The 12,857-nt window shown below is 40.5% G+C and overlaps 1 protein-coding gene across 3 annotated transcripts in view; it reads left to right on the top strand.

Moving 5' to 3' along the window:
- The window catches only part of ZNF292 (zinc finger protein 292), a 94,899-nt gene extending 82,937 nt beyond the window's left edge, over positions 1-11,962 (top strand). For all 3 annotated transcript variants that reach the window (XM_043890546.1, XM_043890547.1, XM_043890548.1), the window contains one exon: positions 2,396-11,962. In XM_043890546.1, coding sequence (XP_043746481.1) covers positions 2,396-9,541 — 7,146 coding nt within the window. In that variant the 3' untranslated portion in view covers positions 9,542-11,962. The remainder of the gene's footprint in view (positions 1-2,395) is intronic.
- The last annotated feature ends 895 nt before the right edge of the window (positions 11,963-12,857 follow it).

Here is a 12,857-nt window from a genome sequence, read left to right as displayed (position 1 = left end):
GAAGGAGAGGCCCTCACCCGCTTACCTGTGAGTAGGCGCTGAGGGAAGGAAGGAGAGGCCCTCACCCGCTTACCTGTGAGTAGGCACTGAGTGAAGGAAGGAGAGGGCCTCACCGCTTACCTGTGAGTAGGCGCTGAGCGAGGGAAGGAGAGGCCCTCACCCGCTTACCTGTGAGTAGGCTCTGAGCGAGGGAAGGAGAGGCCCTCACCCGCTTACCTGTGAGTAGGCGCTGAGTGAAGGAAGGAGAGGCCCTCACCCGCTTACCTGTGAGTAGGCACTGAGGGAAGGAAGGAGAGGCCCTCACCCGCTTACCTGTGAGTAGGCTCTGAGGGAAGGAAGGAGAGGCCCTAACCCGCTTACCTGTGAGTAGGCGCTGAGGGAAGGAAGGAGAGGCCCTAACCCGCTTACCTGTGAGTAGGCGCTGAGTGAAGGAAGGAGAGGCCCTAACCCGCTTACCTGTGAGTAGGCGCTGAGTGAAGGAAGGAGAGGGCCTCACCGCTTACCTGTGAGTAGGCGCTGAGTGAAGGAAGGAGAGGGCCTCACCGCTTACCTGTGAGTAGGCGCTGAGGGAAGGAAGGAGAGGCCCTCACCCGCTTACCTGTGAGTAGGCGCTGAGGGAAGGAAGGAGAGGCCCTCACCCGCTTACCTGTGAGTAGGCTCTGAGCGAGGGAAGGAGAGGCCCTCACCCGCTTACCTGTGAGTAGGCTCTGAGGGAAGGAAGGAGAGGCCCTCACCCGCTTACCTGTGAGTAGGCTCTGAGCGAAGGAAGGAGAGGCCCTCACCCGCTTACCTGTTAGACTCGCAAGTGGTGTTGGCCAGACACAGTTCCTAGTAACCAAAGAGTCATGAAACACAGCATGAAGAAAAGGCAGTTTTCTCCTCCGTTCGCTCCTCACGACGTGCCTCTGAGCGCCACGTGTGTGATTTTTTCCCACACTAAGCACTCCTGATTGTCCAGACGCCAGTTCAGTGCTCTGTAATTTAACTCAGTTCTGACGCTGTCCACCTAGCTCTCTCTTAACTCAGCTCTAAAGATAGTTGTCATATAACCAGTTCATGAATTGAATATTACCCGTAAACTTAATCTTCAGTCACACATACACAGACCGACAAAAAACTCACAAGAACAAAAATTTTGACATTGTTTTGCTGGCCTTCTTTGTTAAGGTTTCAGGCTGATTTACAACATTAAGATGGCCAGTCCAGTTTCTCAGCCTGTCTCACTCGCTGTCCTCTTGGCCCACAAATCTAAGCTTCCCTTTTAGTGAAATATTTTGTTTCCTTCTTAACCTGTGAAAATACAAATCCTCTCGGCTCTTTTGAACTTCTTTTGACTTCCTTGCCCTTTGGTCTAAAGCACATATATTTCATTCCCCTGAATGTGGCCACATCTTGTGACTGGCTTATTTCTCATTTATTTGTTGTCTTTTAGCCTCTTAAAACCCATTTTTATCTCTTCATATATTTTTCAAATGACTCTTACCTTTGTTACTGCTATATTATCATAATAGTTCAAGATGCTAATTCAAAAGGATAAAAGGTTTGTTGTGTCTCCTGCTACTCCTAATTCTCAGGATGTTCCAGTCATAAGGTAGGTGATTTGGCATTCAATTTTGGGCTTCCCTTGTGGCTCAGCTGGTAGAGAATCCTCCTACAATGCAGGAGACCTGGGTTCAATCCCTGGGTTGCGAAGCTCCGCTAGAGAAGGGAAAGGCTACCCAACTCCAGTATCCTGGCCTGGAGAATTCCATGGGGTCGCAAAGAGTGGGACATGACTGAGCGACTTTCACTTCATTTCACTTCACTTCACCTTATGATTGAATTAGGATTCCCAGTATTTAAAAAAGACTTTATTCTCAAATATGAGAATCTCTTTTCATTGCTAATGAGTTAGGGATTATGGGGACATTCTCAGTTTTATAACTAAACTAAGAGGGTTGTTGTTTCAGAAGGATTGTAAATACAAACTTAGGAAATGAAATTTGTGATAAAGTTAACGACATTTCTTAATCACTTACTATGTGCAAAAGATGATACTTTAGATGCATGGTATCTATTAATGTTCACAACAGTTTCATTAAGTTTAAGTGTTGTTTTGATCTCTTATTTTATATTGTGATGTGAAAGATCAGAGAAGTTAAATAGCATCCAAGTTTGTCTGGCCATTACATGATTTTATACTCATGTCTTAGCTACCAGCGTTTATGTTTTCTCTGCTATTCTCTGCAGCTCATTTCACACACACACACAGCCACAGTGCTTGGGAGGGGTTCTTTTCATAGATGGGCTATTGCAAAATTTGAGAAAACAAACCTCAGTTTTAAAATTACTAAATTTACAAATCTGCGTTGATGAGTGTAAATTAAGGTAACATTTCTTGCTTGCTTCTTCACAGACTGAAGGAGCTGGACTTTCCACTTGTATAGAGTTATGCGTAAAAGCTCTTCGCCTGGAATCTACAGAAAATACTGAAGTGAAAATATCTATCTGCAAGACCATTTCATGCTTGTTGCCTGATGATCTGGAAGTTAAGCGTGCTTGTCAACTGAGTGAATTTCTTATTGAGCCTACAGTAGATGCATATTATGCTGTGGAAATGTTGTATAACCAGCCAGACCAGAAATATGATGAAGAGAATCTTCCAATACCAAATTCCCTACGCTGTGAGCTCTTACTTGTACTGAAAACTCAGTGGCCCTTTGATCCAGAATTCTGGGATTGGAAAACTTTAAAACGACAGTGTCTTGCATTGATGGGAGAAGAAGCATCCATCGTGTCTTCAATAGATGAATTAAATGACAGTGAGGTTTATGAGAAAGTAGCAGACTACCAGGAAGAGAGTAAAGACACTTCTGTGAATGGTGGAATTGGTGCTAATTCTGGCCTCCTTAGAGACATTTGTGATGAAAAGCAGAAAAAGAGAGAGATAAAACAGTTGAGAGAGAGGGGGTTTATATCGGCTCGGTTCAGGAATTGGCAGGCCTACATGCAGTACTGTGTGCTGTGTGACAAGGAATTCCTCGGCCACCGAATCGTGCGGCACGCTCAGAAACATTACAAGGACGGGGTTTACAGTTGCCCCATTTGTGCAAAGAGCTTTAACTCTAAAGAGACCTTCGTCCCTCATGTCACGTTGCATGTTAAACAGTCAAGTAAAGAGAGACTGGCAGCTATGAAACCATTAAGAAGGTTGGGAAGGCCTCCTAAGATCACAACTACCAACGAGAATCAGAAGACAAATGCTGTGGCCAAGCAGGAGCAGCGGCCGATCAAGAAGAACAGTCTCTATTCCGCAGACTTCATAGTGTTCAACGACAACGACGGCTCAGATGATGAAACTGATGACAGAGACAAGTCTTACGAGCCAGAGGCGGCCCCAGTCCAGAAACCAGTACCTGTGAACGAGTTCAACTGCCCTGTCACATGTTGTAAAAAGGGCTTTAAGTACTTTAAAAATTTAATTGCTCACGTAAAGGGACATAAGGATAATGAAGACGCCAAGCGCTTTCTTGAAATGCAGAGCAGAAAAGTCATCTGCCAGTACTGCAGGCGGCATTTTGTAAGCGTCGCCCACCTGAATGACCACCTACAGATGCACTGTGGCAGCAGGCCGTACATCTGTATACAGATGAAGTGCAGGGCCGGCTTCAACAGCTACGCGGAGCTCTTAACCCACCGCAAGGAGCACCCGGTCTTCAGGGCGAAGTGCATGTTTCCTCGATGTGGCCGGGTTTTCTCAGAAGCTTATTTACTGTATGACCATGAAGCACAGCATTATAACACCTACACATGTAAGTTCACAGGTTGTGGTAAAGTTTACCGTTCTCAGAGTGAGCTTGAAAAGCATCTGGAAGATCACAATACTCCTGAAAAAGTGCTGCCTCCTGAAGACCAACTTAATTCAGCCAGAGATTCTGTTCAGCCTTCCAGAGTGAGTCAGAGTGCAGAAGGGAACTCTGAGAAAGAAAGATCCATGCTTCCTTCAGAAAATAGTGTTGAAAACACCATCCCAGCTGATAGAAGTGATGCTTGGGATAAAAGCAAGGCAGAATCACCTGTGACCAAACAAGACCAGATTTCTGCTTTGGAGCTCGGGCAGACTGATGGAGCACTGCCAAATGGTTTAGGAAACACGGCTACCACTCCTCTGCTTCAGGCCAGTGAAGTAGCCGTGTCCATTAAGGTGTCCCTCAATCAGGGGATCGAGGGGAACTTTGGAAAGCAAGAAAACTCAACTGTGGAAAGCACTGGTGAATCACTGGTCACAAACTTACATACACCAGTTGAAAATACTTGTAATGATTTGTGTCACACAGATTTCCAGGAGAGAAAGGAACAGGATTGTTTTAATGAAACCCACGTTACTCAGAATTCTTTAGTGGCCTCAGAAGCCCTCAAGATGGACGGCATGACCACACAAAACTTAGAAAGACAAGTGAGCAACCTGATGACCTTTTCTGTGCAAAACCAGGCAGGGTTTCAAAACAGTTTACCAACTCCCAAGTTTGAATGTGGAGGTAACCTTAAAACATCATCCAGTCTTTATAATTTACCTCTGAAGACGCTGGAAAGTATCACATTTGTTCCACCACAGCCCAGTGTCAGTAATTCTTTAGGAACTCCATCAGTGCCTCCAAAAGCACCAGTTCAGAAATTCAGTTGCCAGGTTGAGGGATGTACTCGAACTTATAACTCTTCACAGAGTATTGGGAAACACATGAAGACAGCACACCCCGACCAGTATGCAGCATTCAAAATGCAACGCAAAAGCAAAAGGGGTCAGAAAGCTAACAATTTAAATACACCAAATAATGGAAAGTTTGTTTATTTTTTGCCATCGCAGGTGAGCAGCTCTAGTAACGCATTTTTTACACCACAGACCAAAGCCAGCGGGACTCCTGCTTGTTCTGATCAGTTGCAGCATGTCGCATCATCCATTTTCCCAGCTCATTTAGCAAGGGTGTCAACCCCACTGTTGCCCTCGGTGGAAAGTGTCATAAATCCAAATATACCTTCTCAGGATAAGAATGAACAGGGTGGTGGTCTGTTATGTTCCCAGATGGAGAATTTATCTAGCACCACCTTGCCAGCACAAATGGAAGACCTAACCAAAACGGTTTTGCCTTTGAATATTGACAGCGGCTCAGACCCTTTTCTTCCGTTACCTGCAGAAAGCAGCTCCGTGTCTCTCTTCCCTTCACCAGCAGACAGTGGGACTAACTCCGTTTTCTCCCAACTGGAAAATAATACAAATCATTTTTCTTCGCAGATCGAAGGAAACACCAGTTCCTCCTTTCTAAAGGGAGGGAATGGTGAGAATGCAGTTTTTCCTTCACAAGTCAGTGTTGCAAATGACCTCAGTGGCACTGGCGCCCAACAGCCTGGACCGGAGAAAGTGAAGAAAGACCGCGGGCGGGGCCCAAATGGGAAAGAGAGAAAACCCAAGCACAACAAAAGGGCTAAATGGCCGGCGATCATCAGAGATGGGAAATTTATCTGCAGCAGGTGTTACAGGGCTTTCACCAACCCCAGATCTCTGGGTGGACACTTGTCTAAGCGATCTTACTGTAAACCACTGGATGGGGCAGAAATTGCTCAAGAACTTCTACAGAATAATGGGCAGCCTTCTCTTCTTGCCAGCATGATTCTCTCTACAAATGCAGTAAACTTGCAGCAGCCACAACAGTCTACATTCAGTCCAGAAGCATGTTTTAAAGATCCGTCATTCCTGCAACTTCTTGCTGCTGAAAACCGCTCCTCAACATTTTTACCAAATACATTTCCTCGGACTGGTGTGACTAGCTTTAATACAAGTGTTAGTCAGGAGGGGAGCGAAATCATCAAGCAGGCTTTGGAAACGGCTGGCATCCCCAGCACGTTTGAGGGCGCCGATGCGCTCCCTCACGTCCCCACAGGCTGTGTCTCCGACGCAGCACAGGAGAGCGCGACAGTGATGCCAAACCCCCCTGTGCCAGCCCTGCTGCAGACCGTGTGCCACCCGAGCCCCCTGCTGACAGGCCAGAACGGGGCCCCAAGCCCCAAAGCTTCCTCCATGGAGGAGTGCAGCAGCTTGCCTGTTTTCCCAACAAACGACTTACTGCTGAAGACTGTTGAAAATGGTTTGTGTTCTGGTTCATTCCCTAATTCTAGCGGGCCATCACAAAATTTTACTGGTAGCAGTTCACGTGTTTCAGTTATAAGTGGTCCTCAGAACACAAGGTCTAGTCATTTAAATAAGAAAGGAAACAGTGCTTCTAAGAGAAGAAAGAAAGTTACTCCTCCACTAATTGCCCCTAATACTCCCCAAAACTTGGTAACAAGTGACTTGACAGCAATGGGACTTATAGCAAAGAGCATTGAGATACCAACTACTAACCTTCATTCCACTGTAATTCCCAATTGTGAACCTCAGGGTTTGGTGGAAAATCTAACACAGAAATTAAATAATGTTGACAATCAGTTGTTTATGACTGATGTGAAAGAAAACTTCAAAACCAGTCTTGAGTCCCATACAGTGTTAGCTCCTTTAACATTAAAAACTGAAAATGGTGATTCCCAAATGATGGCTTTGAATTCATGCACACCTTCAATAAATTCTGATTTGCAGATCTCTGAAGACAATGTCATACAAAACTTTGAAAAGACTCTTGAAATTATTAAAAGTGCTATGAATTCTCAAATACTTGAGGTAAAAAATGGATCTCAGGGTATTGGTGAAACATCACAGAATGCTCAAATAAATTATAACATTCAGCTTCCTTCAGTAAACACTGTACAAAATAACAAGTTATCTGAGTCATCTCAGTTTCCCTCCTTCATAGGTGTCATGCCAACAAAAAGTAGCATTCCTCAGTCTGAAGTATTACATAAGGAGGATCAAATGCAGGAGATTTTAGAAGGCTTACAGAAATTAAAATTAGAAAATGACCTGTCCACTCCAGCACCCCAGTGTGTGCTGATAAATACATCAGTGACACTGACTCCCACCCCTGTGAAATCAATTGCAAATGTCACAGTGGTTCAGCCAGTTTCTGAAATTATAAGCAACATTCAGTTTAATGACAGAGTTAATAAGCCCTTTGTGTGTCAAAACCAAGGGTGTAATTACAGTGCTATGACAAAAGATGCACTGTTTAAGCACTACGGGAAAATTCATCAGTACACTCCAGAGATGATTCTTGAAATTAAGAAGAATCAGCTGAAATTTGCTCCATTTAAATGTGTAGTACCTACATGTACAAAGACATTTACAAGAAACTCTAATCTTCGGGCACACTGTCAGTTGGTACATCATTTTACAACAGAAGAAATGGTCAAATTAAAAATAAAAAGACCTTATGGAAGAAAATCTCAGAGTGAAAATTCATCAGCCCCACGAATTACACAAGTGAAAAGACAGCTAGCTCTGACAGAGGAAAATAAAAGGGAGCCCCAGCCTGCTCTAGGGTTAGGGGTGATGAAAGAAAACGCCCTCAGTAGTATAGCGGTGATCCCAGAAAAACAACTTCTAGAAAAAAAAAGTCCTGAAAAAACAGAAAGTTCTTCTCAAGTGATTGCAATTACTTCAGAACAATGTAATACAAATCCTCTCACAAATGTGCAAACCAAAGGACGGAAAGTTAGGAGACACAAAAAGGAAAAGGAGGAGAGGAAACGCAAGAAGCCAGTTTCTCAGTCTCCTGAGTTTCCCACGAGATACAGTCCCTACCGACCTTACCGCTGTGTCCATCAGGGTTGCTTTGCTGCTTTCACGATACAGCAGAACTTAATTCTGCATTACCAGGCTGTGCACAAATCAGATCTGCCTGCATTTTCTGCAGAGGTTGAAGAAGAGAGTGAAGCTGGTAAAGAGAGTGAAGACATTGAGACGAAACAAACTGTGAAAGAATTTCGATGTCAGGTGAGTGACTGTTCCCGTATTTTCCAAGCAATTACTGGCCTAATACAACACTACATGAAGCTTCACGAGATGTCGCCTGAAGAAATTGAAAGTATGACCGCTTCAGTGGATGTTGGGAAATTTCCATGTGATCAGTCAGAGTGTAAATCTTCATTTACAACATATTTGAACTATGTTGTTCATCTTGAGGCAGATCATGGAATCGGGGCCAGGGGAAGTAAAACTGAAGAAGACGGCATATACAAATGTGACTGTGAAGGCTGTGACCGAATATATGCAACCCGGTCTAATCTCCTCCGACACATCTTTAATAAGCATAATGACAAACATAAAGCTCATCTCATCCGGCCACGAAGATTAACACCTGGTCAGGAAAACATATCAAGCAAAGCAAACCAAGAAAAGACAAAGTCTAAACACCGGGGGACAAAATACAGATCTGGAAGGGAAGGAGTCAAAATGCCTAAGACCAAACGAAAGAAAAAAAATAATTTGGAAAACAAGACTGCAAAGATTGTGCAGATTGAAGAAAATAAGCCTTACTCTCTGAAACGTGGAAAGCATGTATATTCTATAAAGGCTAGAAATGATGCCTTGTCTGAATGTACGAGCAGATTTGTTACCCAGTATCCATGTATGATAAAGGGGTGTACATCAGTTGTTACAAGTGAAAGCAATATAATCAGACATTATAAATGCCATAAGTTATCTAAGGCATTTACATCACAACACCGCAATCTCCTCATTGTCTTCAAACGGTGTTGCAGCTCACAATTAAAGGAAACTTCTGAGCAAGAAGTTGAAAAGACTGGTGTGAAGGATTCTGACACAGGTGTATCAGAGAGCAATGATAATGCAAGAACAGCTGTAGTTCCACAGAAGGAAGTTGTGAAAAATGAAAAAGATGAAGTGGATGAACTAACAGAATTATTTATTACCAAATTAATAAATGAAGACAACACAAGTACGGAGGCCCAGCCTCAGACCTCTTCAAACGTAAGTAATGATTTTAAGGAAAATAACCCCTGCCAGTCAGAAAAACAAAAAACAAGCAATTTGAAGAGAGTTAATAAAGAAAAAAATGTCTCCCAAAATAAAAAGAGAAAAGTTGAAAAGGCCGAACCAGCCCCAGCAGCTGAATTAGGTAGTACACACAAGGAAGAAGAGACCGCTGTCGCCATTCAGACCACTGAGGAGCACCCTGCATCTTTTGACTGGAGCTCATTTAAACCAATGGGGTTTGAGGTGTCCTTTCTCAAGTTCCTGGAGGAGTCTGCAGTGAAACAGAAGAAAAATACCGACAAAGATCATCCCAATAGTGGGAGTAAAAAAGGATCTCATTCAAATTCAAGGAAAAATGTCGACAAGACTGCCGTGACTAGTGGAAATCATATATGTTCTTGTAAAGAAAGTGAAACTTTTGTACAGTTTGCCAATCCAACACAGCTTCAGTGCAGTGAGAATGTAAAAATTGTTCTAGACAAGACTCTGAAAGATTGCACTGAGCTTGTCTTAAAGCAGCTTCAGGAAATGAAACCTACCGTCAGTCTGAAAAAACTTGAAGTACATTCAAATGATCCAGATGTGTCTGTTATGAAAGACATCAGTATGGGCAAAGCCACAGGGAGAGGGCAGTACTGATAACTGATGTGCTATAAATACATTATTTACAGTTTTATTTTAAATAGGAAGCCATCAAGCATGCTAAAATTGTGAAACTTTTTCGTTATTTTTTGTTGTTGCTGACATGAATTAACCTGGCCAAAAAAGAAAAAAAAAAAAAAACATGGCATTTTGTCATGTAAAACTTTTTTTTATCCCTATGGGACTTGAGGAACAGAATCCATACTTCAGTTACTGTAAATAGTTGAGCTAAACCTCAAATTTCTATCAGCCAGTTGCCCTTTTCATGAACTAAACTGAGTTATCTGTGTGATTGATTTGTCTCACCAGGTCACTGCTCATGTGTAACAGTACTCTTTGTTTGTAGATACCTTTTTTTGTATATATTTATTATTGTAAATCATTTGCTGCCACCAGCAGTGTGTAAGTCTAAACTATTAAATGACACATTTATATTTGGAATTTTAATTTTTAACCAAGTGATCAAGTTTTTAAAACTGTTCTTTTATTGTTTTAAGAATTTTTTGAACTAAAAACTAGAAACTCTGCCATAGTTCATTGATTTTTTTACATAAAACATTTATTTACAAGATGATCTCCAAAAAAAATTTACTTTTCACAAAGTAGGCACATTATATCAACAACTTGCTCTGCTTTGTAAATTTACCTTCCAGGATTTTTTGGGTGGTATACATGTGAAATTAAAGCAGATTCTTTAGGAATTTCCTATAGCTACATTTTTTTTTTCAAAGCTTTTAATTGGATATAGTTACTATGATTCCATGAAATATAATGGAAATGTGAATAAAGGATTTCCTACATCAAAGATTTTAAACATTTCGTATTTAAAAAAAAAATCCTTTGTGAATGTGATAGAAACAGTAGTGTGGAGCAGTGTAAATATTTGAGGTGGTGATTTGTGAAGTAGCCCAGTATTGCCTTAAATAAAATCACATTTCATTTCTTGTTTTATACATGTGATCTTATAAAGGTTTTGTTCCCCCCCTCCCCCATTTTCTGAGATTTATAGATTGGTGTATAGCTTTAAACTGTATAAACTTTTGTGGAAAGATTTTTTTAAACATTTTTATAAATCTTAAAATTGGTATCATCAAAGTGAGCCCATCTTGTGTTTATAAAATGCAAGAGTTCCTTAAACATTTATAATTACATAGATAAAACACTTTCTATAAGGAAGTTGGATGTTTTGATTTTACTGTTTATAGATGTTAGATTGTACAGATTTGTCTGTATTTTCCTGCCATATCTAATGATACTTTTTTCATTAGATTGGTCTTCCAGAGCAGTATTAGTTGTTATAATTGATTATTTTGATTATTCAGTATATAGTTAGCTCTTATAGTTTAGCTTTATTCACCATATTTATACTGTGGATTTACGGCCAGAGATAGAGGTTATTTCAGGAGAGTTTATGAACCTTCCTTTGAAGTCCAACTAAAATCAGTACTGGAAACAAAAGAAAACATCCTTTCAAATTTACTTTTGTTTCTGTTTGCCATGAATAGTAGCATTGATTTTTTACTTTGTTTGTTATAAACCAGTTACATTCACAATATTATTTGCCTGAGATATTGATGATATTGTGATATGAAAATGTGTATATTCCCTGTGCAACATCAGACTTGCAGGAAAAATGAAGCACTTAATATTAACTGAAATTGCTGGTACTCTGAATAAATAAGCATGGTCAAGGAGTGAATTATTTTCTTTTGGGAAATATTTTTTTAAGTTTTATTATTAAAGTATTATAGTTTTATTTTTAGGGCCGAATGGGGTATATGGAATAGTTGGTTTCACCTCCTTAAGGTTTATTACCAATATGCATAAAACTTGACACATTAAAATCTCTACCCTTTGGTAAGCCCACTGTTATTTATTAAAATAAAAATTGTTCTTATGGGTGATTAATACATGTTTTTTTTTTCTAAATTAATAGTAACTTAACTTTGAATAATTTTAATATTAAATTTTTGTCAACATTGAATGTTTCCTACAGTTTTCTTAGAAGTTGACCTAACTCTTAAAGGTAGGAATTTGGCAAACTGCTCTATAGTACGGCAGCAGATAGGTTTATTTCTGATGAATGTAGTGATGAGCCTGTTAAGGGAAAATGCCAATGTATTGGGGCTTTTCTTTTGCTTATTAGCTTAAGAAAATTAACCACTAGACGTTTCTGTAATTGTTCTCCTACGTGTCGGCGGAGGTGGGGGGGGGGGAGATTTGCCAACATTGAGTTAATTTTTTTTATATTCCAGGTACTGTATGCTAAAAGTAATTATGGAATAGTGGGCTTTTTAGCATGGAACAGAAAAATCAAATTATGGTATAAAATAAATGATGAATTTATAGAACAACAGCATGTTGGTAAAATTTGATACGGAATGTAATGCCTAAGTATTAAAAAAGAATCAAAAAGTATATATTTTTCTTGGTATACTTTTCCTCAATCCCTTTGAGATACTTTCTTCCCACAGTGTAAATTTGCCTAAGGTTTCATCATTTGAAAAGTGGATTTTTTTTTCCTCTCTTCTAAACCCAGAGAATTTGAATCTTACCAGTCAGAACATGTTATTCAAAATACATCAAGTTAAGTGAAATGTAACATTTTGAGAATTTTTCAGCAATGTCAAATTGAGTCAGCATAAGTAAATTATTTTTTTAAACTGCTGGACAGAGAGTTTAACAAGGCAAATTGTGATCAGGTAAGCAAACACAGTTGCTGTAGCTATTAAAACTACATAAAAGCTAGAGATATTAAGGAGGAAATGCTCTGTTTTCAGGGAGAAAGATAAGTGGTTATGAGTGTTTATAGAAAGATGAGTCTTGAAAGATGAATGAGAGGTCAACAGCTGGTCAGAGGGGAAAAGGGAATTGTCGGCTGTAGGTGGGAAGTTGCATAATGCAGTATTTGCAGTATTATGGTGGTCAGTGCGGAAAGATAGGGAGTTGGAGAAACTGAACCAAAGAGGCAGATGGACCAGATCATGAAGGTTCTCGTATGCCGTGTTATCTTCACCATATTTTGATTTTTAAGTGCTTACTGAATGCATTTATGTTGAACAATCTAATCAGGTACCAATTTTAGAAGGGCAGTTGGCACAGTATAGAGGATAGGTCGGATAAGTTGGAAGTTAAAAGTTGGGAAACTTGAAATAGTTCAGGCAAAAATTAGTGGGTAGTGTGTGTGATGTCAGTGGGTGGGAAGGTGATGGCAGTGATCAGAGAAGTTTTCTAAACTGTATTAGATCTCCCTTTAAAGAACCCACTGTGTCTTAACATGTGGAACTTCTTTTATACAGAAAAGATGTTACAT

Source organism: Cervus elaphus, chromosome 28 (assembly GCF_910594005.1).
Source record: "Cervus elaphus chromosome 28, mCerEla1.1, whole genome shotgun sequence".
Lineage (NCBI taxonomy): Eukaryota > Metazoa > Chordata > Mammalia > Artiodactyla > Cervidae > Cervus > Cervus elaphus.
The sequence above is the reverse complement of the archived record's forward strand: the minus strand, read 5'-3'. Positions and strand labels throughout refer to the sequence as shown.